At 27.8% G+C, this 26,727-nt stretch overlaps 1 protein-coding gene across 1 annotated transcript; it reads left to right on the top strand.

The window, feature by feature from the left end:
* Positions 1-34: 34 nt before the first annotated feature.
* LOC107454332 (rac GTPase-activating protein 1) lies at positions 35-25,227 on the top strand. Its single transcript, XM_071183873.1, has 18 exons — positions 35-158; positions 2,118-2,213; positions 4,217-4,358; positions 5,720-5,780; positions 6,562-6,683; positions 6,826-6,931; positions 7,420-7,541; positions 11,223-11,373; positions 12,860-13,007; positions 13,495-13,576; positions 14,306-14,528; positions 16,483-16,665; positions 17,791-17,899; positions 19,629-19,734; positions 19,968-20,100; positions 20,279-20,381; positions 23,562-23,649; positions 24,569-25,227. The coding sequence occupies exons 1-18, from the start codon at positions 77-79 to the stop codon at positions 24,633-24,635; spliced, it is 2,124 nt and encodes a 707-aa protein (XP_071039974.1). The 5' UTR covers positions 35-76; the 3' UTR covers positions 24,636-25,227.
* The last annotated feature ends 1,500 nt before the right edge of the window (positions 25,228-26,727 follow it).

Genomic DNA, 26,727 nt, shown 5'->3' on the forward strand with positions numbered 1-26,727 from the left:
ATGGTATCAATACTAATAATATGAAGACAAATGTAAAATTTTTTCTTACTGTAATTTTTATATACATATCTAAAATATGGCAATGGATGTAAAAAAAAATACCATATGGTCATTTTCGCGCTCTTTTAAGAAATACAGAAGCAGATGTTGCAGCAAAGGTATTTGTTTGTAATAAGTTGAAGAAGTATTAAGTTATTTTTTATTTAGAATTTGGTCACGTTGTTTTAATATCAGCTTCGTATGCAAATATAGGTATTTATCTGCATTTTTTTTATTTTGTGCTACATTTTTCTCATTAATTTATTTGCCATAATGTGAATGGCCTGAGAGAAGCTAAAAAAATTTTAATACATTGATGCTCTCGATGGCCTCCCTAAAGAACAGTGTTGAATTTACCCATAGCTTTAGAAGTATTTGTACAAATTTCGTCCTTAATATTTACCCACAAAAATAAGGTCAGGAGAATATAGGGTGGCCCAGACTAAATAAACTCACTAATGCTAAACAACATAAGAACAGCCAGGGAATTTTATCAATCTATAAAAATCAAATTACATTATTTATAATTTATTTATTTTAATTTTTCTTCGGCCACTGTTGCAAGTTAATCTTATAAACACATATTCTGGTATGAAAATTCTTCCAATTTTCAATAAAAGTAATTTATATACTGTAGATCAGTGTTTCCCAAAGTGTGGTACGCGTACCACCAGGGGTACACGTTCTGCAAAAAGCGAAAATTTCAAAAATATTATTTAAAATCAAAGGTAGCCTTGAAAATGTACCATTACGTACTTTTCTATTGGCTATTTTTTGCAGAGTTAATAATTAGTGATGTCAACAGCCAGTTGTGATTTTAACTTTTGTGCGATTTTTTTATGGTAAAAAATAAATTGATTTTTTTATTAGTGGTACACAGCGTTACGAAAAATATAGAAAGGGTACACAGAAGTCATAAGTTTGGGAAACACGCTGTAGATAATGTCTTGTGAACAGTCTATCATTAACTTTGAAAAATATTTTAGCCATTCATAACTATAAGTGCTTAAAGGTGCTTATTTTCATTTTTTGAAAGCCCTTAAAGGTGCTTTTTTTCATTGGGTGTTTTTAAAACGTGCTTAATTTTTCCCTATTTCAAAATGAGATTTTTTATTTACTATGTTGATTTTCGCTTCGCAGGGGTCTGTCTAGACATTTTGTGAAGGGTCCGTTTTTGTAAAATTGTGAAAAAATTACTCGTAATTTGTGAATATAAAATAAACGTTAAGGCATTCTTTCCACCAGGGTCTGTTTTTGTTAATTTGTGCAAATAGGGTCAGTTATTGCAAAAAAACTTTTGCAAGGAGTTTTTAAATTGTTAATACATACAAGATTATGATCAACACTGTAAAATTAAATTTTAAAAAATAAACAGCAATTGCAGATACTAAATTAGCTCTGCAGCATATAAATATTTGGTATTTACAGTGTTTTCATCTCAGAAAAAAAATGGGTGAGAATTTCTCACCCTTTCTCAAAAACAGGGTGAGATTTCAAAAAGTTAAGTGAGATNCTTTCTTCCCCCCCCCTTCCTGGGAAGGGTTTATTCGATTAACAAAACAATAATGATTATAAACAAATTTGTGAAGGGTCCGTTTTTATGAAAAGATATTTTGTGAAGGATCCGTTAACGGACCCAAATTTCTTCTAAACAGACCCCTGCTTCGAATTGTGCAAAAAGACACAGTTTACATCGTCCTATTCAACGTCTTCACAATTAATTCAACCCCAATCTATTTCGGCGTATTGTCAGTCCGTAGCGTATGAAAACGCCATTCATTTTACACGATTCAAAATTTCATGATTTTTGACAATTGTCAAAAACAACACCAAAAGTTTTTTTTTTGACATGGCGGTTATAACAAGAGAAAACAGTAAATTGTCAAATACTTTCCAACCCTGCCTAATTAATGAAATTTTTTAAAGTGCTTAAAAATATTTTTTGAGTGGTTGAAAAGTACTTAAAGGGTGCTTATTTTTTGTTGAATAATTTGGCTACGCACCTCACATGTTTAATTTTTTTTTTTTTTTTTTTTTTTTATTTTNTGTTTGATTTTTTTTTTTTTTTTTGTATTTAGATATCATGGGAACTTCTAGAAACAAGCTGTCATTGCTAGCTGAGTATGATGATTTTTGTAGACATATGAATGGATTAGCAGAGGGATTTGAGAAAGGTTAGAAACTTATTTTAAATTTATTCTTCATACTAGGCATGCACAATCTTTTTCGGTAGAAGGCTATAAAAAAAACATTGCTAAACTTTAGAGAACTGTTATAAAGTTAATTTTCATATTAATTTTACAGGGATGAGATTTTTCCACTTTTTTCTCTCTAATTTCAGCCTTTTTATTGAGAACTCAGATTCTCTAAAAGTTTCACTTTTATATTCCGCTTTTTTAGAAAATTCAGCTGTTGAAATAAAATAATTATATTTATTTTAATAATTATAGCTATTTTTTCCACTTTTACATGCAGAAGATAAGATTTTCCTCATTTTTACCAGCTCACCAGATAGCTCTTATTCTTGTAATTCAAACAACCTTTTTGGAAGTCCCAAGCCCGGAGTCTGCTAATATCATGATTCTTATTCACGCTATTATAATATCAAACATAGCTTTTCGTCATGATTTTAAAACTTCCGCTTTGCAATTCTTATTCGGGCGATTTGAATATCTGCGGTATTCAAATCTGCGAAAAATGTGATATTCAAGTCTTCTTATTTATGACATTTAAATTTAAACATCCAATATTGCAATTTGCATTTACACGTTTTTAAAATCCAATTTTGTGATTCGTTCATGCGGTTATAATATCAAACATTGATTTTTTTATTTATAAGTGATTCGTATTTAGGCGATCTAAAAATTACGAATCATGATTTGTATTTACGCGACTTAAAAATTCTTTATCGCAGTTTGTATTTTATCATTTTCAAAATCAAATATCGAGTTTCATATTCACACGATTTTAAAATCGAAGATCGCAATTTGTATTTACCCGATTTTAAAACCAACTATCACTATTATTATAAGAAGTAAGTTTTTTTTTTCTTTAATTAGTTACTATAAAGATGACTGTTATTCTATCGACGATTATTACTATATAAAGGCATTACAACACAATTAAACTGGCAGAGAATATATTCAAAACTTGCATTCTGTGCTGGCAAAAAAAAAAATATAGGATTTGTCAAAAGATGTTTGGAGATGGGCTAACGACTAAATTAGTCACCAATCTATTTGTGTCAGTTTTGCTATTACTACAAGAATATATAAAACTTTTCCCAACTGGAGCACCCCTCATTCACAAGCTGCGTTACAAGCAATTTGACCTTGTTAAAGGATTTTTTTGTTGCTTGTTTTGTGAAACAAAAAGCATTTGCAATAATCAGAAATTAAACAAACAAAAATATATATAACAGCAATAATAGATAAAGAAAAAGAGGTCACTCACCTTTATTTATGCTATACCCAAATGCAAAATTCTTATCAAATGAAAAATAATTATATAAACAGTTGCTGATGATAATCATGTAATTTTTCAAACTAAAATAACAATTTTTGTATGTAAAGGAGTTGCTATATTTCTACTTCACAGTTATTGATATGTTTGGGCCCTAGCTAGATTAGATTGTAATATAACGTAGTGATTCCAATTGTGAAAGTTTATTCTCTTTTCTAAATAATTTTAAAAGACATGTTTGATATCTATGCTATAAATCACGTAACAGTATTTATTAAAAGAAATGGAATGTTAATGTATATTCTCAGTAGTTTTAATTTGCTAAATTAGTCAGTTACTTAAGTAATAATTGTCTCTTATGTGAACTGAAGAAAAATATAATTTCTACAGGGTATCCACTCACCTGGAAAGTCATGAATTTAGGTGTTGAACTAAATTTGTCATGTAACTTAAAATATTATCTCCACTAAGTAATTAGCATATTCGAAATCACCCCTTTGAACATTAAGATTGAAGCCTTTTTCAAGGTTTTTTTTTTTTTTTTTTGCCCTCTGTACATTTAAATTAGTTGTGTTAATAAATTGTATGTTAATAATGTAGTTTTCTCACATAAATTTTATTCAAGAGCCATGTGTTGAACACCCCTACCTACTATTTACCTATCATTGCGAATTATAATTTATTGATAAAATGAAAATAATACTGCTTGTTTTAGATCTCAAGTTTTATGTAGCGTCTCGGAAGAATTCCTTTCAAAATGTGAAAACATTGGTAAGTGAGAATAAACAGTTAGAACATAAAGTTAACTGCTTAGAAAAAGATAAATTACGTCTGGAGGCTGAGTTAAAGCAAACAAGGTAAGCTAACATTTGTTGCTTTGTTCAATGTTTTGGATTCTTTTATTTATGTTAAATTATGTTCTGAGGAATTTGGATAAGGTTTTTTTAGTAAAAGTTTTTTTAGACTTGAGATTTACAGAATTAAGTTATTTTCTAGAAAGATTTCGTCCTGTATCTCGATAAACACTTGTATGAAAATGCATTAGGATTTCCTGAAATATGTTGACTAATTTGTATTATTATGCTATTTATTTTTTTTTTTTCTGTTCTATTGAGTCATTTATAGTTTTGAGGTTGTGGTAAGTTTCTTATACTGATATTTTATTTAGTTAAATCAAAAGCTACATTGATGACTTAATAGTTTCAGCATTTGCTTGGAAGTTTTTAGTGATGCATTTCCCCAGACACCACTAAGACATAACTTGGACGATGAAAAAAATGCTTCTTAATTATGTAATCCGTGGGGGTCAAGCCATCAGATGTGCACAATAGTATTAACAAAGAGGGTTACTATTCATCCTTATTTGTGACCTAAATTCTGCATTAAAGCAAACTCTATTAGAGTCAGTTCAAAACTATGTATTTTATCCAAATAATAAAATAATCTGTAAAACTGATACGGAAATATCAGCTTTTTTATTTATTTACTTGTCATTGATAGAAGTATATTCAATTGTAATGGCAGGGATATGCTTAGAAGCAGTATTCTCTCCCTATTTTTTCAGTAAAATTTTTTTTTTTTCAATAGTGCCATTTATTATTAATGAAGAAAAAAATTTATTTCTTTAATTTATATATATATATGTGTGTGTGTAATTGTTTTAAGCATAATAAATATTTTTTTGTTCTTTGGTTGGGTTTTTTGTTTCCTTTAAAGTAAAAGTTCTGTGTGTAATTTCACAATAAGTACTAAAGTACCTTTTGTGAAGATCAAAAATTTAGGGTTCTCTTGTATAAAGCTCCATTACTTGAACCTGTTTATGCTGATAGTTTTTTTAAAAGGGCATGTAGAAGTGGACAATTATTAAAAACATTCCACATTGAGCAATGTAAAAGCTGCTAATGCTGTTAAAAATTATTGTGGCTTTTTGTGTGCTTAGAGGAACAACCACCATCTTTAACACCGACCCATTATTTTTCTTACTTAGTTATGTTCGCTGGATCACTTAAAATTATTTTAAAGGATACTTCCTTAAATTTTTCTAGTAACCAAGAACTTAAAATATTTGTGCTAAGTATTCAAACTTCAAAGTAATATTTAAACTATTTATTTTTTACATGATTAATCTCTCCACTTTTTATATGTGCAAACATGCAATGAATTGACATGAAATTTGATTATGTTCTTTTGATTATAATATTTGTTTTATTTTTCAAAGGAGCCAATTGATTACTGAACATAACAAGTCTCAACAATTGAAATCAGAAAAAAACTCTCTGGTAAGTTTGATTTGTATCTCAGTCAGTTTGTCATAGTTTCAGTTCATAGTGTCATAGTTTTCTTTCATTTGTAAATATTTTTTCTGTTAGAATAATAAATGTTATTAGGGATAAAAGTAAACTTACACATAATTATTCATTTAAATTATGCTGCATATAATTCATTTTGAATATCATGTTTTGAAAATTTTAATGATTTAAATTTATAAAGATATAAATTTTTTGAAGGATTTTATTCAAGAAATTTTCAGGATTTTTGAGTTGGACCTACAATCATCCCTGAACTATCTAATAGTGTTCTTAACCTAATATATTTATTCCTTTTTCTTTTAAAGATTAATTTTAATCTCAAAGCTCATGTTTACTGCTCTTTTTTAATGATTTTTCACTATTAAGTTAAATATTTAAATACCTTCATAATATTCTAATCAGGTAGATTTTACATATTTATTCACATTTACATAATTTTCACATATTCATTTGCAGCATTAATAGTTGTGTTGAAGAGAATTACAATCTTGTTCAGTGTGTCACCAGTTTACAAATTCTTATTTCTATTCAACGTAAAGCTATTGATTGTTTTAAGTTTAATTTACGTCTCTGGTGGACTTCTTTAAATTGTTGTAGTAATGTAAACTAAGGGCAACCAAGATCTTATTTCATTTCATATTTATTGTTCTAAAATTGAGTAATTTGTAAAATCTCTTATTTATTCATTATAATTTTATAGGAAAACTTTTTAGTCCCATAACATTATAAAATTTAATATCTTGTCCCATAGGAAAGGCAGATAGTCCTTATCAAAGAGCTTTTAAATGATCAAAATGGCATAGATCATACTACAAAAGAAAGACTTGTTCAACTTAGTTCAGCAACTAGTCAACACAATGGATATTCCTCAAAGTAAGCAAATTTCCAATTTGTACTTTTTCATTAGTGTTTGACCTTTTATGTCATGCAGAAATCATTGATGAATATTAAGTCACATCAAATTGTTAAAAATAAAAATTTTGTTAAGTCTAAACAAAATGTGTTTTTGTTAAAGCAAAAACAAAACTATNTTTCGGCCATTTTTTTCCTGCAGCAAACCTGATGCTGCATATAATTCATTTAGAATATCATGTTTTGAAAATTTGAAGGAATTTAATCTAGTAGTGTTCTTAACCTAATATATTTATCCCTTTTTCTTTTAAAAATTAATTTTTATCTCAGAGCTGATGTTTACTGCTCCTTTTTAATGATTTTTCACTATTAAGTTAAATATTTAAATACCTTCATAATATTCCAATCAGGTAAATTTTACATATTCATTCACATTTACATAATATTCACATTCATTTGTAGCATTAAAAAGTTGTATTGAAGAGAATTAAAATCTTGTTCAGTGTGTCACCAGTTTACTAATTTTTATTTCTATTCAATGAAAGTTATTGACTGGTTTAAGTTTAATTTACATCTCTGGTGGACTTTTTTAAATTGTTGTAGTAATGTAAACTAAGGGCAACCAAGATCTTATTTCATTTCATATTTATTGTTCTAAAATTGAGTAATTTGTAAAATCTCTTATTTATTCATTATAATTTTATAGGAAAACTTTTTAGTCCCATAACATTATAAAATTTAATATCTTGTCCCATAGGAAAGGCAGATAGTCCTTATCAAAGAGCTTTTAAATGATCAAAATGGCATAGATCATACTACAAAAGAAAGACTTGTTCAACTTAGTTCAGCAACTAGTCAACACAATGGATATTCCTCAAAGTAAGCAAATTTCCAATTTGTACTTTTTCATTAGTGTTTGACCTTTTATGTCATGCAGAAATCATTGATGAATATTAAGTCACATCAAATTGTTAAAAATAAAAATTTTGTTAAGTCTAAACAAAATGTGTTTTTGTTAAAGCAAAAACAAAACTATCTGGGAGCTCAAAAATAAAGATGTTATATAAGGTATTATTCCAAATTTGAAACAATGAAAATATGTAATATATTACAATATTGTGTGTAATCTAATTGCAATAAATATTAGTAAGATATTTCATGTTTGTCCTCGATCAACTTTATAGTAGAATACAACATAATTCTAAAAAAGAAAAAAAATTACTTTTTTTTTATAAATTTTTTACTTTAAAAAATTGTTAATAATATTTATTTCATATAAATAAAGACTTGTAGTTTAGTTAAAGTTAATAAAGGAAAAAGCTACTATGTAGAAAAAATTTAAAAATACTATTTCTAACATATAAATAAAAACTTTTTATAGTTAAAATAAATAAAGGAAAAAGCTACTATGTAGTAAAAACTATAATATGCAGAAAAACTGTGAATTTTGGGTATTATCGCATGATTTCCAAATTCCACATTGCTATTTATATTCACGTGATTTTAAAATCACAATTCCCTATCTATATTCGTGCGATTTAATACATCACACTTTATGATCCGTATTCGGGCAATTTAGAATGTAATGTCGCGATTTATATTTCATCATCATCCTAGTTGGTCAGACAGCCCAATGTGAGCCAATGCCTTCCTCTGACGATTTTTCCATGATGACTTCCTATTTATCTTTGATCTCCAATCATTTTCACTCCCATCTCAGCTGCGACCTTCCCCGCTTTCTTTTTCCAGTGGGTTTAAGAAGCAGTATCTTTTTTATTGTGTTGTCACTCATTCGAATCATATGGGCGATCCAATTCATGCAATTTGTATTTACATAATTGAAAAATCTCGCGTCGTGAGTGCCATAAGTGTGATTTAAAAATGCCATAGTGCGTTCTCTATTCCTGCTATATTTAAAAAATCATATTCCAGAATTTGTATTTACACAATTTGAAAACACATCGTGATCTGTATTCGTGCAATTTAAAATTCCCCCTCTTTACCATATTTGTGAAATTCAAAAATTATTACTTGCGAAAAATACTCATGAGATTTAAAAATCACATAGTGTGATCTCTATTCGCGATTTGTATTCTCATCACACACCACAATCTTCATTCATGCTATTTAAAAAATCACACAACTTGTGATTTTTTAGATGGCATATATCTTGGCATGATTTAAATATCAAATATCGCTATTCATATTTGCGTGAAAAAGAAATTTCACGTCCCGCTGTGATTTAAATATCATATATTGTAATTTTTATCCACGTGATTTAAAAATTACGCATCATGATTTATTACATAGACAATTTATTATATTCAGTATGTAAACGGGAAATATTTATAACTGTAAAAGTTTTGCTAAAACTAAATTTTAACTATGCTGGTTTTGAGTTTAAAAAATGTTAGTTTTTTTTTCTGTTTAAGATTTGAAATATATTTTTTGAAATTTTATTCTGATTTCATTTGATGTACCAGAAATGAGGCTTAAAATATTTTTATTTAACATTATTTTTATGATGTGTTCTCTATTTGATATAAGCATCTCATTTTCACCATACATATATATTTTTTTAGAATTTCATGTTAATATCAAATATTTAGCAATATTTTATGATATAAATATGTTTAAAAGGAAACTCGCAAAATAAAGGAGAGATATTTTGAAGTTTTTATGGTTAGGTATAAGAGTGTTCATGTTTATAATATATTTACATTTCTTCTATGTAGTTGTATTAAAATTATATTTGTTACATTAAAAGAAAATTTTATTTTAAACCTAATTTTAAAAATAAATTTTGATGTCCATATTTTTGTTTGAAATGTTTTTTTATTTTATTTATTTATTTTTTATATGTAATTAAATTATTTTAATAGTACAGTATATTCTCAACACAGTTAGATAATATAGACGCATGCGTGCACAACACGCGCAGATACATTGATGGTGATTCTCCAATTTTGGAGGTACTTTTTTTTGTTGTAGTGTAAAGAAATGTATCCATGTGCACAAAAAGAAAAAAAATGGAGCAGACAGCTTAATCACGATTTATGCAAGGCAGAAGAAAGCCAGTGTTGTATGCATGCTGCTCCCTAAGAGAAAAGATAATTGTCACTTCAGCATAAAATATTAGCAATCCCATCATTAGTGGTTGAGCCTACAATCAGCTGATTTTTTACAACTTAACTCGACGCGACTATAGTTTTACAATGAAAATAGACTATTTCGGTGAACTTAGGAAATCTTTTAATGTTATTTCGTTTGGTGTGAAATAACTAATATTACTTAATATGATAATTACTTTTTATGAATGTAGTTCTATGTATAACTATTAATATTTCTCTAATGTTGTTAATGTGCCTGTGTGTGTGTATGGTCTAGAATAAATAAAAATATTAAATAGTTAACTGTTTACGTATATTTACTAAAGTACGCATATTTAATTATGTAGATACTTTATGTTTTTATCTTACTATGATTCTCAATATCTCGAACTTCGGTGCCTCGAAAACCCTTTTGTCAAAAAATTATTTTTACCCTTGACTTTATGTATCCACCTAACGTTAATTTGAATTCCTATGTCGAAGAATTTCTTCTCAAACTCTTATGTTGAATTTTTTCTGAAAAATCTCAATGCAAGTTTATTGTAATCCAATTTTTTTCTATTTAATGAATAATAATTTTTTTTTGTCTTATTTCTAAAAATAAAATTATCATTGTTGAATTTATATTTATAGTCAAATATCATTACATGCATATTTATTAGTAATAATTTATATGTTTTGTGACTATACTTTTTAGAAAATATTTAGTTCTGAACTTGTTATCTCGAAGGCTGGTTATCTCGAAATTTTTTTAGCATCCCTTTTGATATATCGAGAGTATACTGTACATGGAATGATGTTGATACTTTTGTTCCGTTGAAATTAAATTATCATAATTCCTAGGTTTTTAAGAAAGAATGTTACTTTCGTTTATATCTACTTTTTACTATGTTGAGTTATCGTTTTAAATTATTACTAATTAATAAATTATTTATTAACCTGTGTAAATCATGAAAAGTGTTTGGTAAGAGTCATGGATTTAAGAACTCAAAATTTAGCAAAAACTCTGTTAAGAAACATTCACAGAAATTTTCATATTTAACTCCACTATATTTATAAATGTTTTAATCTGTGAAAGGAAATTTATTTTTGTATAAAAATGTTATTGTTTGTGCCATTAATTCTGATAGTTTCTTGGAACATTTCTAAGAATTCATAAGGTGTAAAAATCCATCCAAAAGGTTTTTAAGGTTTTAAAAATAAATTGAAACAAATTAAAAAATATATTAATTTTATTATTATTATTTTTGTGCTTTCAGTTTTATTTTTAAAGAGTTAAATATTTTTTACCAATAAACAGACAAAGCAAAAATATAGATGGCTGTACTTAAGCACATATGTATATTTTGTTTTCAAATTTTAAAACGTAATTGAGTTCAAAATGTTACTTTTTTATATCTGTTCAAATAGTAAAATTATCATAAATATTTAAAATATATTAATTTTCTAGCTTTAAGCCTTTTGAAGAGTCCGCATCTTTACTATCTTCTGATGATTGTGATGAAACCACAGATGAATTGGAGAGTTCTGAGTCACACCCTCGAGGCAACTCTAAAAACAAAAACTTGAAAACAATAAAAGACAAAAACGAAACTTCAAAGGTAATTTTTCTAATGTTTGCATACAAAATTCTATTCTTTATATATATATATATATATATTGTGATCTATTTTATTTGTTATTTTTATAAAAAAAAATTTTGAGTGCTCCTCACACTATTGTATTAATATATTTTGCTTTGGCTTTATTGATACAATATCAGAAAGCACTCTGTTTTGCGGATATAATCGTGTGGGCTGAAGAAAAGATTATATCTTTNATGGGTATGGAATGAAGCTCCACAATAGATTTGTCTGCTTACGGTTAATAAGGGTTTTTCAATTCCAAGGGTCCCTTATGATTTTATTAATTTTCTGTCCCACTTAGTTCGTAACAAAAAAAATGAGCAGCTTAAATAAATTATTCAATACTTTTCACGATTTGCACAGCATAGTAGTTTTAAATTTTTGCGTTCTTAAAAACTACATTCAACTCAAAGAATAAGAAAATATTCATGCCTGAGGTATTTTGTGTGTGTGTGTGTGTGTGTGTGTGCATAGAATATTACGCCTTATAAAATAGTACCTTTCTTTACTGCTATTTAATCAATCTCAAATTTTGTGTAACCAAGATAAGGATTAATTTTAGAATGAACTGAACAAAGTGGAAAGAAACTGAAAATGACCATTACTATTTTTGGATAAATATTATAAGAATTGATTGAATTTAAGTAATTTCGCATTTACTTTTTACAAAACATAATTTCGTAATTATTTTAATTTTATATGAAACTTGTATAATTTTTATTTCAATTATTATTAGGTCAATTATGTGTACCTTAGTTGTAATTTAACTAAATGCAAAGTTTGATTTTGAAGAAAAAGTTAAGAACTAATTGCCCAATGTTCAATGAATTTCTCCACGGTAAAATTGCAATTTCATACTTTGTATTTTCTTTGCCTATGTGTCCAAACTACGATGTTACAATTAAAAATTTAATTTAATTTTCTTTAAATTGAAGCAAATTTTACAAAATTTATTGTTTGGCAAACAGTAGGTATGCATTTATAAGCTATTTTGTAATTAATATTTATCTTAAACTAAAAAATACTACAACAAAGTTAGTCAATAGTTTGAGAATGTTTTATTACCTGCATTGGACAGTTAATACACATCAGATTAAGAGATATCAAACCGCAACTTTATAATTTTAAACCTAACTAGAAGGCAAAAAACTCCTGGATCAGGCATTGGGACTAACTGGACAATGTAGAGGAATTTTTGTTAAAATTACCTCGCATATGCATTCTATAGAAAGGAAAAACACCAGGAGATTCAAACCTATTATTCCTCTACCCGTGAGCATACTTTGCATCCACAATTTTGTTTAGGTGCTGGTAGCATTGAGTTAATCTAACTATCGCCGTTATTTGAACACCTAATGTTTAATTACGTGTTCAAATAACGGCGAGTTTGAGTATTAACATAGAAACTTCAAACTTATTTTTTAACTTGATTATTAAATTTATTTCTGTACACAAATTTTAGGGAAGTTCAACTTATTTGTCTTGTGATGATCCTATCTACCAAGATCAAACAACCGTGCGTAGGAATAGTATGATTGCTTTTCGTAGCAATAGTGAGCCAAACTCTACTTCGCCAGAAGTGGTTATAACTCGCCAAATTATAAGATCAGGTTCGATATAAGTCTTTATATTATAAATTATTTTATGTCTCTTTTACACGCTTGTAAAGCTTTCTATCTGATATATGTGAAAATTTATATTTAAATAGTTGAACTAATTTTTGATACAATCTGAATCATTATAGCAATATCATTAATTAAACTCGGGTCTTACTTTAAAAAAGGTAACATTACCATTAACTTGATATTTGGGATATAAATGCAAAATGAAGTTTTTATGCCAGGCTGGACAGTCTGCTTTTGATAAAATAGATTGAACACTGTTAAGAGATTTGTTTGCAAAGACCATTGAATAATCAAATAAAAAATGCCCTGAATAACTTTCAATGTACTTACTCTATATCTATAATAGTCTACTGGCTTGCGACATGCATGTATATATATAGGAAAAGCTCTAATTTTTGCAGATATAAGAAATGTTTACTTTTCTGCTGTTTGTGAATTTATGTAGCTGCTTAATCCGTGTCCTTAATTTCAGATTCTGAACATATAAAGGAACGCTCTTTTGATGGAGGCAAAAGTTTTAAGCATAATCGAAGTGTAAAGCATAATCGAAGCAGGTGAGCATAGTCCAAGTTTTTTAGTACTAAGAACAATTTAAGTTTCGATTGTTAAAATCTTACTGCTATTGCTAACTTTAATGGAAATATTTGGGGGGGGGAAAGTATATCAAAAAATTCGATCATTTATGCCTTAACATTTAATTATTTTGTCAATTTTTGAACTTAAAAGGGGGGGGATCAAAAGTTTTGTTTGCAATTTTTTAGGTGTTTCTCATATTTTGATAGTAGTAACATGATACCATGCTCCTAAAAAACCATTTTATACTGTATAAAATAGTTGCACATGTACACCTTGACTCTGTTGTCTCGTTAAAACTGCTGTTCCTGCAGTACTTTAAGCCCATTGAAGCATTTATGTGGAAGTCATGTGGGGACAGATCTTGACTAGAGAAGTGGGGATCAGAACTGTTAGTGCTTATAAATGTTGCATTTGTAGTCCAGTATTGTTGTGCAACAACTCAGTGAAATTCTCACAGCTTAGTAAAACAATAAATACTTAAAGAAAAAAAATTTTTAACTTAATTAGGTCCTCCCCCCCCCCTTAACACCAATGCCATAATTCTTTTTTTTTTTTTCGATCTTCAAGGTTAATTGGGCAGTTTCGACTAAAAGAAAATTGCTCTAAAAAATTTTTTCTTTCTTGTATTGATTAGAACTGACAGTGTATTGCTAACTAATAATTTAATGTTTTGCTCCAGCTATTTATTTATTTATATTTCATTATAGCCTTCCTATCGATTGCTGTGGTGTTGGAAAACTGGGAAAAGCTCATACTTTTCAAACAAAAACATTCATTCGCGCTGAAAAGTGTCATCCCTGTAGTAAAACGATCAAGTTCTGCAAGCAAGGTTTAAAATGTTCTGTTTGTAGAATCAGCTGTCACATTGAATGTAAAGAGCAATGTTCATTGCCTTGTTTACCAGCTATTTCTATTCCCACTAAAGGATCAGTAAGTTATTCTCTATATATTCATGTATTTTTTTAAAAAAAATATTGTATGTCAATTATAAAAATCAGGGTTTCTGCAATGTAGGGGAAACCTAATATTTTCAGAGAATTTGATTTTACTTTTTAAAAAATGGCAGAATTGTCAGATAATATTGCAAGTTACAATATTATCTGTTAATCCCAGCAAGGAACGGTATTCAAATCAACCAGCTAGGATTCAAACCTGGATAGTCTCACTGAGTTCTGAGGCAGATTTGTAAGTAGGGCAATTGCTGGACCCACTTACAAGTTTGAAATGATACTGAAGCTTGATGTTAAATTTCTTGCTTTATTTAAAAACAATGTTTCTATGTTGCATTCCCAATCTTTAAGTACAACAAAACAATAATCCACATGAGTGAACAAATTATTTTAAAAATAAAAATAGGTTTGCTAGGCTGCCAAGTTGACCCATTGACTGGCTCTTTACAAGGCTGATTGTGTTCCAGAAAAAATCCGGATTTCCGGAATTTTCGCTAACAGTGATCCGGAAGTTTCCGGAGATCGAAGGTCCAGATGTTTCAAAAATTCATTGATCACAGAAGTTTCCAGAAATCAAATTTTCAAAGGTGGAACTTAAAAACACAGTTTATTTTATTTGTTTGTAAGGGAGAGCCAGAGAGATACTTTATAAGCTTATATTCATGATTAATATTCATTTTTTATCAGTAAATAGTTGTTATAATCATAAACTCAAGAAAGAAAGACATATTTGTAAACTTTAATTACTTCTCCAGGTCATCATAGGTATGTGTAAATGGTATAGATATGTGTAATATATAAATATATTTTAAGTAAACTAAGAAATATTGAGAAAAAGGAAAAAAAGTCCTTGCTGAAATTTTTTTCTAATTTTACAATTTAAACTGTCAAGAAATTTTCCGGAATTTAGACTTGGGCTCACAATCACCCCTGTCATTAGGACATAAGAACATTAAAAGACTTCTATGTAGACCATGTTGGACACAAATGGTTGTCACACAAGTAGTGCTGAAATACTATGCCGTCAAGTTGACAAAGCAATTAACATATTAGTTAACACTTAACTATTAGTTAACACTTAAAGTGCTATTAGTTAGCACCTTTTCCTTTGTTGTAGTTTTTAAGTAACTAATAATAATTTAAAACATTAAATTTTTTAAATATTAATTTTGTTACTCACTAGTTATAACAGCAAGTTATGTAAAGGTCACTGTTGGTTAGCGATAGCTTAGAAGATGTCAAATAAAAATACTAGTACACTGGAACATCATACTTTAATATAAAGCTAACTATCTAACAACAACAGGCTCCAAAAAGGTTATTCATAAAAACATTTTAAAACTGGTTATTAAGAACGATTAAAAACTTAAACTAGTCGATAGCAAGCATCTCTTCTGAAAGTGGATGTCACCAGGGAAAACGAGATATCGGGACGATGTTCTTCAAGCTGCAGCAACTCCAATGCCAAAATTTCAACTCCTTAGATAGCGGAGAGAAAACTGTTCACTCCCAACAGTGGTTATCGGTAGTGTTCGTCCAAAAGTATCCTTCCGCGTAGGAACTATACTCTTTGATCTTCTTACCTCCGGCCTTCAACTCATAGCTTAATCCTCCTACCTCGTACTTGGTTGGGCCATGGTTTTCTAGCTGACACAATTAAACACCTATACAGCCACCAGTTGCTGCTCATATGATCACTAGCCCTTTCAGCATTCTCCATTCTGTGTAGTTCATTGAACCAGGGAAAGCTTTCAGCTCTTTTTTTTTTATTTATTGCTACAAAGATTGCTTGTTTAAGTGTCCTCCAGCTTGCTAAACGTAGCACTTAAGACAATTTATTTTTTAAAAAAATTCTTTTAGGTACTTTTTCCATTTTTAGTGCTAAATTTGTTTACATTGTTGTAAATATTAATTATAATTTACTTTATTTATAGGGCACTATTGCAGATTATACATCTTCTACATCTCCTATGATCCCTTCTATAATGGTACATTGCATTAATGAAATTGAAGTTAGAGGTCTTGAAGACATTGGATTATATCGTGTACCTGGAAGGGAGAGAGAGATAAAAGAATTGAAGGAGAAGTTTTTGAGAGGAAAATCTATTCCTTCATTGGTCAGTGGCATTATAATTTGTACAATCTGGTTTATGCCATAATATTTCGGATTAAACTAATTTACATTTAAAAAATTCACGAAATTTGCATTTCTTAAAGTTTAAAATTCTATTGTCTAACTTTTGAGGTTGCATCTCATTCGCATACCTGCCAACTCTTCCGGTTTTCCAGGGTTAGAGCAGAATCTTCCTTATTTGTCCCGAGTTTTCGGAAAAATAATAAAAACTCGCAAAATTTGGCTCTTGATGGCCTTTTGCGGAGCGATGTTCTGAAATGTGTGCCAAAATTGTGTTGCGGGTTACCGTAATAAGGAGAAACAACCCGGTTTTTGAAAAAATCGCCAACTCTGCTGAGGGTGTTACTGTAACATCGGTTTATGAAGAAGCGGGCGCATCTTCAGAGGAGTCCGTTGAATATAGGGGAGGTGGAGGAAGACGCTCTGCACAGCACTCATTGACGCCGGTCGGTCAATTGTGTCGCTGTTTACTTTCGTTAGGTAGACTCTCGTCTTCTCACTCTCAGATTAAGAAAGGGAGTTTTTGATTATCAATTCCCAAATTTTGCAATGAAATTTATACAGTATTAAATCTTAACAAAAGTAGCATAAAATTTATTTTAAAAAATAAAATCTGTTCAATATTTACAAAGTAGTGAGCAATGTTTACAAAGTAGTTTTTACTTAAACTATTACTATTTTCTTTTCCTGCCCACTGTAAAAGTGTATTGAGTGTCATCAAATAAAGGCATGAGGTGATTCTTTGGATCTGATATTTTTCACTTTCTATAGTATGCAGAAGCTTTCCAGAATTTGCTCTCAGCATTTTGTTGAAATATGTATAATTTTAATTAATAAATTTTTACTTTTTCTGTTTTTCCCCCCTTTACTTTCTTATAAAATATTAGGTTAAATAATTTTCTTCTGACATTAAATAAGACAATAATTTTTATACACTTCAAAGGCATACTTTGCTGTATAAAGATGTTATATAACAGGTTTTTGAAAAAAAATTTGTTTCATATATCATTAAATAATTTATTCAATTATTGTAATTATTAATTGCTTTCAATTTCTATTTTAACTTTTGAACTTTTTATTTGAAGTTTGAATTTTATTATTTGTTTAGAATGACTTAGACATTCACGCTATATGTGGAACTGTGAAAGAATTTTTAAGGAGTTTAAAGGATTCCTTAATTACAAAAGCTGCCTGGCATACATTTGTAGATGCTGCAAGTAAATAAAATTTTGAATTTATTGACCTACATAGTAGTAAATTATTTTTTGTTATAATGTTATGGTTGCATAATTTCTAAGAAATTTAGTTTTTAATGGCCCATCAATAATTTAATTTTTTTTATCAGTTTATAGCTTAATCATGCTCTAGCGTAATGAGAACAAAGCTAATTTGTTTTAAAAATTTAATGACAAAGTACAGCAAATTATTTGTAAAGTTAATGTTTCATATTTTTGAATTAAAAAATATTTAACATTCTATACCATCAAAGTAAGTCTTTAAATAGCATTTGTTTTTAACATATTTTGAGTTAAGAAAATATTCTAAAAAAAAAAAAAAGAAAGAAAGGTGATTTAAATTTTTTGGCACCTTGAATTAGTACTTCTTCATTTTGGAAAACTTAATCTTATGATATTCATGTTTTTTAAAAAATTGTATTAAAATTAGTATAAGTAAAGTTGTACAAAACAATTATTATGCTAGTTGTGTAGGCTTTTCCAATTTTAAATGTAAGACGAAGAGGGACATTGACCATTTGAAGGATGCAAGTTATGCAGCCCTATATTAGATATTTATTTTAATCAGTTTATTTTTTACTGTTTGTATCTATATGTTCTATATGCAATTTGTTTTTACATGAAAGTCTTAAATCCTAAAAAATACACTCTATTAAGGAAATAAAAAAAATCTTGGAGTTAATGTAGCTTCTCAAAGAAAAACTATATATTTATTTATATTTAGCCTCAATTTATTTATGTAACATTATATTTAAATATTTCTCTCTAGGAAATAATTTTCCTGGAGTCTTACAGAACATAATTTTGGAATAATACCTCTTTCTTTCTTTTTTTATCCTATAAGGTATCCAGCTAGGTTTGAAGCTATTTTAAAAAATAAAAAAAAAAAGCAGCCATAATTAATAAGATTTTTAAAAGCTAATGAACTAAAGTTCAAATATAGGCACTAAAAAAAAATCAAAATGTTCACTGCAATTACAGATTTTGTCCCAGTTTAATACTTTAAGGAAAGTATATAACTTTTAAGTTAATTAAGAAATTGAACCGAATAATTTGATGGTATATTCTGTTAACAGGGTCGATTAATTCTAAAAATCATCTAACAACATGTATTTACAAAGGAAATCCTGTTAATTATGCACTTCAAGAAGTGATAAAATAGATCAAAAATCTAATGTAGCTGGAAAATAATCAGCCAAAAAACAACGTAGATTTACGATTGTTACATTGATGTTAATTGAATATTTTAAGAATAGAATGCAAGAATAATGCTTAGTTATATAACTATGATTTAAGCCTTTTTTAGATTTTATTTCTGCAAGAAACCAATTGAGTAGTTTTTTTTTTCATTTGTATACTTAGATAATTCCTTGTGTTTCTATTACATCCTTTTTATTTAATGATTGAAGCTTTGTTAAATATGTTCGAAAATGTATATTTATATGTTTAAAAACGCAACTTTACAAGTAAATTGCTTCTTTGAATATAAGAATTAATTTGCTCAAACCAAATTTTTTTTCTGCTCCAAAATGGTTGTGCTGCTGTTCCTTCCCTGTTATTGACTAAATTTATATTCTCATTGTTAATGGGGATTTATTGCACAAAAGATAGAAAAAAATTAGTAAAATTTTGATTCTCTGATTTTTTTTTCCCCACTTATAAAGCAATTTCTTTTTTTCAATCAAACTTATGTTGAGTCTATATTTTCTAGGCCAATGTAATGAAAAGCACAAATTGAATTTGATTTACGAAGCTGTTTGTGATCTTCCTCGACCAAATAAGGAAACACTTGCATTCTTGATATTGCATTTACAAAGGTAATTTGTCAATAAATTAATATTGCTTTTTATTACTAGTTTTTTTCACAATTCTATGCATTTTAATATTATAAATTACTGACTTGTCTTAAGATATAATATATTCCATTTAAGAATTATTTTTTATAAAACATCGTTACAAATTTTTTAAATTTAGTTAAACTAACTTTAATGCATATTAATCATTATCCAATTACATGTAACAAGAAACGGAAACATTGACTTTGTTTCAGGGTTGCTGCCTCTCCTCACTGTCAAATGCCGCTTGATAATCTTTCTAAGGTGTTTGCTCCAACTGTTATTGGATATTCTGTTGATCATCCAACAGATACCAACATGTTTTCTGAAACACAACAGCAAAATAAGGTAAATACTTGTTAGGTTGATACTTGCCACTTCTGTACTTAAATTGAGTATATAGCTGTATACTATATATAATTTTTAACTTAGAAGGCTTGAGTTTTAAATTTTTTCTTCATTTCTATATGTAATTAATTTTGAAACAATTCTATGTTAACTATTTTCTTTTGATTAATTTTTATAGGTAATGACGGGACTACTTAAAATTCCTGCAGAATGGTGGCAAAATTTTTTCACTGGGGAAACCATCACTGATAATAAGCTGAAAACTCCAACGAATTTACCTGGTAAGAACTTAATATCTTGGCTATGTATGATAACTTAAAATATTGCAGAATTATAAACTGAAAATCTCATTAACCTTTGACATAACTAAATATTTTTCACTCATAACATGTGGTCCTCACTCTAAATGCATGTTTGTATAAAATATGAAATATAGTGAAGCCCCTGTGGCAGAATTTTTTCAAGCTGTCCCCGACAAAACACTCTAGCACTAATATCTTTTTGCAAAATACTTTTAATAATAACAAACATATAAGTTACTAATTTAAAGTAACAAAAGCGCTGTGTTTACAAAAAAAAAAAAAACTTGATTTTTTTTTTTAATAAAACATGTAATAATTTTTTATTCTAATATTATGAGTGATATTCTCGAATTTTGTGGGGGGCACACAAATTATTTCCTTCTTCGCATTTTATAAATAATTATCGCAATAAAAAGTATAATTAAAAATCATGAAATCCGTAGTAGTAATTGCCGAAAAAAACAACGGCAAAATTACGCAAATCGGGCTCCTCAAATGCGTGTTTGGTTTCGAGATTAACTTGTAGTAGTAAATTATATTGCATAAAAAATATAGGGTTTAAAAACTATGGAGAAAGTGATAACTGCCAAAAACTCGGTAGAATTATTGCCTTAAAAAGTAAGCTCTCAAATGCACGATTTGAATTTTCCATATTGTTCGAATATATCTGGGTATTTAAAATCTGCATGAAAATTAATAACTGCCGAAAATACAATCGTCAACTGAGAGCGTCAAAAAGTGATTATCTAAATGCGGGATTCAAATATTGCTTGTTAGTTTCTGTAGAAGAGGAAAGTAATTTTTTTTCAAAAGAAAAATCTTTCTGCAGGAACTCTGTAACGTTCTGCGACAATGTCACCGTGTCAATGCGATTCTGCCATGGGGAGTGAGACTAAATTAGGAAATTTCAGTATGAGTAGTTTATACTCTAATTTATATTCTAATTGATCTTCATTTTTGTTACTCCAAATTAACTGTAAAAAAATTCTTTTAATTTATAATTAGTAATTCAAAAGTGAATGGTTTTGGAGAATTTATTTCAACGCATCTGCATGAATTATCTCTAATCCCCAATTGTTTCTAAGTACAGATTTAATGTTGATTACATCGCAACACAGAAAGGATAGATTTCACATATCAATTGAAGAGTATGTGTCAGTAGATAATGAGGCTGTGCTGTGTTAGGCTCTTTCAATTGTGATGTGTGTGAAGTAAAAAATAAGTGAAACTGACCGAGAAAAAATTTTATGGTGCCAAAAGAAGCTTGCAACACTTAGGCTGTCTTCAACTGCATGCATGCTGCCTAAAAGGAGCAAAAACTTTATTTTTTTTAAATTCCACTTTTAATTGAAAAAAAAAGTAGTTTTGATATGCACTTTCTATATTAATGTTAAAGTTTGTTAAATTTCAATAAGTATAACTCAATATGTGTATACAGAAATTTTCAATCTTGTCTTATACATCTATGATTTATAATTTTAAATATTATTTAATCTGTCCATGTGATGCCAGAATTGGCATACACATATTTATTTTCTATCTTTTAAAATATCCTTCATTACTTAAGCTTATTTTTATTAATAGAATTACTTTTAAAATAAATCAAAAACTTAATCTTTTTAAGCGAACATAAAATATTTATTTCTTCTCTTCCAGATCAATGTAACGGATACTTTCTTTTTATTTCATTATTATGCAGACATATAAATTCACTGTCGCCTCTAATCGAAAACAAAAATCTATTTATAACTTTTTATTCTAATTTTCCAACGGCTAAATGTTTCGGTTGCATGGTTATAATAATTCACATAAATTTGTTGGCGACTCGTGATCGCCAAGGTGTTCTTTTAAACCCATGTGGATATGCTAGTTGGCTTTGTTTTTGGCTATGATATATTATGATAAATCGCCAAATTTTGGATCTCCTACCCATACTCTTTCTCTGTCCGTTGAGAATAAATATATTCACTTTGAATTTCTAAATTGGAGAGGCTGGGACCCCTTCGGGGGACTCCCAGTCTTAATTTTCTAACGGTCAGAAATGTTGTTCTGCCTTTATGATCTCTCAATAGAGAGTATTATTATTTTATCCCTTTAAGGGATTTCTTATTTTTTGAAGAAATGGCCATTTCATAATTTACAAAATTATGCTTAATAAAATCTAAATTTACATTCAACGATTTGTACATCATTTCCTGGAAACGTTATTGTTTTTATTCATTCAATATTGGCCAAAATGAACATTCATAATTCCACTATACATTAACCACGCCTAATGAAGGAAGCAGCAAAGCTTTCATCATTACAGTCCACTTGATTTTTATCCTTTATGAAGCTTTTTCTTTCGTTCTCATGAAAAATTTCATCAGGTTTTAACTGTATACAAAAATAAAAATGTAAGCTTTAAAACATAAGACTTATCACTGTCTTCCAATAAGCTCTTCAATTGATTGAAGCTAACTATTAATTAAATCAAGAAATGAGGCAATGCATGCTTTTTTTAATGGACGTTCTATATATTTTGCATGGAAAAAATTGGTCTTATTATTGTTAATCCAATAATTCTATCTGGAAAAAAAATCTTTTCTTTTTAAGCTTCAAATATTTTTATTTCCATTGCATATGAAACAAATGGTGTGAACCAAAAGATCTTTTAGAAAATGCTTACCAAAAAAAAATTTTAAAGTGTGCTCATATTTTTACTCTACTTTAATTGTCTTTATTATCAGGAATAATTTTTAATTTATATGTGATGGATACTTTATGAAAATTATGATAGAAACATTGTTAAAAATAATTTATTATCTGATATACAATAGAGTGTATTAAAACTAGCAAAGTTCACGGAATTTAATCAAACAAAAGAAGAAGAAATATATAGTGCCTACTTATTGTAATAAGAGTGTATAAGTGCTGAGATCACTTCATTGCTCTCAGTCTTTAGATGTTAAAAATGCAACAAAATATTTTAATCTTTGATTTTTGTCTACAAACTTAATTATCTACTACAATCTGTGAAACAATAATTTTAAAAACATCTAAACTTTATCAATGGTTATATTTTCTTTTCTTTATGTTTCAGTATTAATGGTAATATTATTTTCAGATGTGTTATTTTTGTTTTAAATTTGTAAAACTTAGTAATAAAAATTTTTATAGCCCCTGTAAGCAGTAGGCTGGGACCTATCTTCCCTTCTAACTCCCGTCCAAGCATTCCAGTTATTGTGAAAGCCAATCTTTCTCCAAGGTATTAGTGACAATTAAAAAATTTATACTACGATTTTATTGATTTACTGTCATGTCTGTGAGATCAGGATCTAGCAATCAAAATTTTGGCTACTTTTCGAATAATACTCTCTATCAGAACTTGATGTCTGATTTCAATGCTAGTTTTAATCATTTCTTTCCTCCCTGGAAATCCTGTCTTTGAAGATTATCCTACACTTTTCAGTTTAGCTATGATAAAAATAGTTTTTTTTTTTAAGAAAAATTTAGTTTTAAAATTTTTTTTTAATGTGTAATGTTTTTTACTCATGTTCTGAAAGAATATTTTCCTATAATAATATAATGTGTAATATTACTTTCGTAAATATGATTATTTTGTTATCCAATTTTATTAACTAGTAAATGTAAAAGGATATTATAAATTAAGTGATTCTAGAAATTTTACTTCGAATTACCTAGAAATTTTTGGAATTTTGAAAAAATTCAGCTTGAAAGCATTAAGGTAATCAGTGCAAAAATTATGAAATATTGGATTAGGAAATAATATTACATTGAATTATACCATATTATTCAACAATTTTAGATTTCTTTTGTTATTTTAAACTTTTATATTGAAAATTATATGTTAGTCTAATGCTATTATCATCAAAAAAGAAAACTTTGAAGATTCAAAATGACTTTAAATTTTATCAAGTGTTAAAAACTGAATAAATGCTTGTCATTTTCATTTAAAATGAATCTTATTGTAAAAAGTTAAAAATTATAGCTAAATATTATGTGTGCAAGCATTCATTTACTTTTTGAGTTTAATTGTGTAGCAAAGTAAAAATAGTTTTTTAATATTCAACATTTCTCTCACATTGTTTCAAAATCTAATTGTTCATTATAAAGCCATTTTCCAATGTTTTTTTAATTTCAAGTTTTATCACTTTATTTTTTAGGCATGCAAAATCTGGTGGAAGAACAGGCAGAAGGCAACGGTATTTGTCTCCAATTTTAAAAGACTGACAACAAAATTCAGTTTTTTTAACCAGATTGTTTTATTAGTTTTTTTTTTTTTTATGCTATTGAATGGAATGATTTAAATAACTTTTTTTGCAAGAAGAAAATTTACACAGATATGTTATTGAGTTACGGTTTATTTAATTATTAGAATTATATACAAATTCTTTTATTATGCTTAAAAACCTAAACTTTTCTTTTTGTCTATAAATTATTCACTGTAAGGTAATCATTTGATTTAAAAACTGTGTCAATGATCTTCGGCAAACATTTTTTTCTGCACTGCTTGAGAAAGCAAGATAAAAGGAATTATATTGTTTTTGTAATTTATGTTTCATTTCCACCATGATTAGTTTTTTAAATGTTTTAATTTATTTATCTGTGATAATCATTTTATACAGAAACTTTTCTATGTAAAAATAAATATCTAGTGTGATAGTCTTATGTTTATGTTCGCTCTTTTTGTACTGACAGATGTTCATACAATTTTAGAGTTTTAATCCTATTTTTAAGTATTTGCTATTTTTTATCCTATTTTTGTCCATGTTGTAAATTTTATAAAGATTTTTATTGAGTTTAATAAAAATAATTTTCAGAATAGTGTTTATGATTGAGTGGACCACTGAAAAAATATTGTTCTTATCTATATGAAGTGCATTTAGACCATATAATAATAAGCCACATTTTTACTAATTGTGAATTTTTATTACTGACTTGCCCTTGATATTTCACCAGCTAGTTACTCTATTATCTTGAATCTTCTCTAGATAATAGCACAATACATAGAAATGCATTATTGCCTACTAGGAAATTGAGTAGCATTTCACAAACATCTGAACAAGTTGAAAATGTTGCTTGTCATAATGACTTTACCCCTTCATATCTATACAAAGAAAAACCAGCTACATTTATATTTTCTGGTAGATAAATGCAATTTTTATTATAAAGTTTTATCCTTGATATGAACTATTTTACTAAAAATATTTAAAAAGAAGAAAGAGAATAGATTTACAGCAAACATTCCACTAAATTCTATATTCTTAGAATTGTATCTCTAATATTTGATGCAATTTCAAACGTATCTAAACTACAACATGACTGACTCAAATTACAATTAAAGTCCTAAGATATAAAAAGTCCTGATGCTTTTAAGCAAAATTTATTTTATTCAATCTCCATAAAGTTACTTTTATATTCACATTTGTTTTGTTGCTATAATACTTAGTAAGTACTTTCATAAAAATATAAATGTTTAAGACCACTCTGAAGAAGGAAAATATCCGAAATTTGTAACATGCATGTAATAAATATTTTGAAGAACCATTTATAATCGAATAAATATGTTATGTTTGTAGAAAATCTATAAGATGGACTTGAATAAAAGCATCTAGGAACTACTCCGTAGATAAATTAATATCCTGATGAAGGGAATACACAATAATGACTTTACTTATACTTAATTTTAAAAAAAGAAGCATTCTTAAATTAATAGTTGAACAACAAAAAGTTTCCTATATTTCATCCTTTGGTAGAAGCATTTAAAATTACTGCGTTGAAAATTATTAATTTTCCAACAAACTTCTTTACAAAATTACCTAATTTGATATGATGCAGAAGGAGATTTATTGTATCTTTAAGCTACATGAAGATATTTAAAAGTATGTGCTTTAAAAAGAAATTTCCATAATACAGTACCTAGTATCAAAAGTAATGTATTGTTAGTTTTTTTTTTTTTTTTTCTGTTAGTGAAGTAATATGTTCCGCACTTGTTTTGCTTTGAAAAATGAGGTGCTCAATTTCTGAGAATTTAATAATTAAAATTTATTGAGAGATGAAATTTCTCTGATTAGTTTTGAAACTGAGGAGATAGTGGTAAAAAATTATAATTATAGATACAGGTACTTTAGCATTAATAAAAATTTGAATATCAAAAATTATCACACCCATTTAACTAGCAATTAATTAAATCTGTTTTAATTACATGATAAGAGTATGCATGGGAACAGTGAATCGTAATGAAACCTCTAATCAGCCAGCCCAAACGCTGTCAACCTAGTTAGACTGTACACTTAGCTTTGATCAGTTAAGTGATTAAAGA

This window comes from Parasteatoda tepidariorum, chromosome 8, assembly GCF_043381705.1.
Source record: "Parasteatoda tepidariorum isolate YZ-2023 chromosome 8, CAS_Ptep_4.0, whole genome shotgun sequence".
NCBI classification, from domain to species: domain Eukaryota; kingdom Metazoa; phylum Arthropoda; class Arachnida; order Araneae; family Theridiidae; genus Parasteatoda; species Parasteatoda tepidariorum.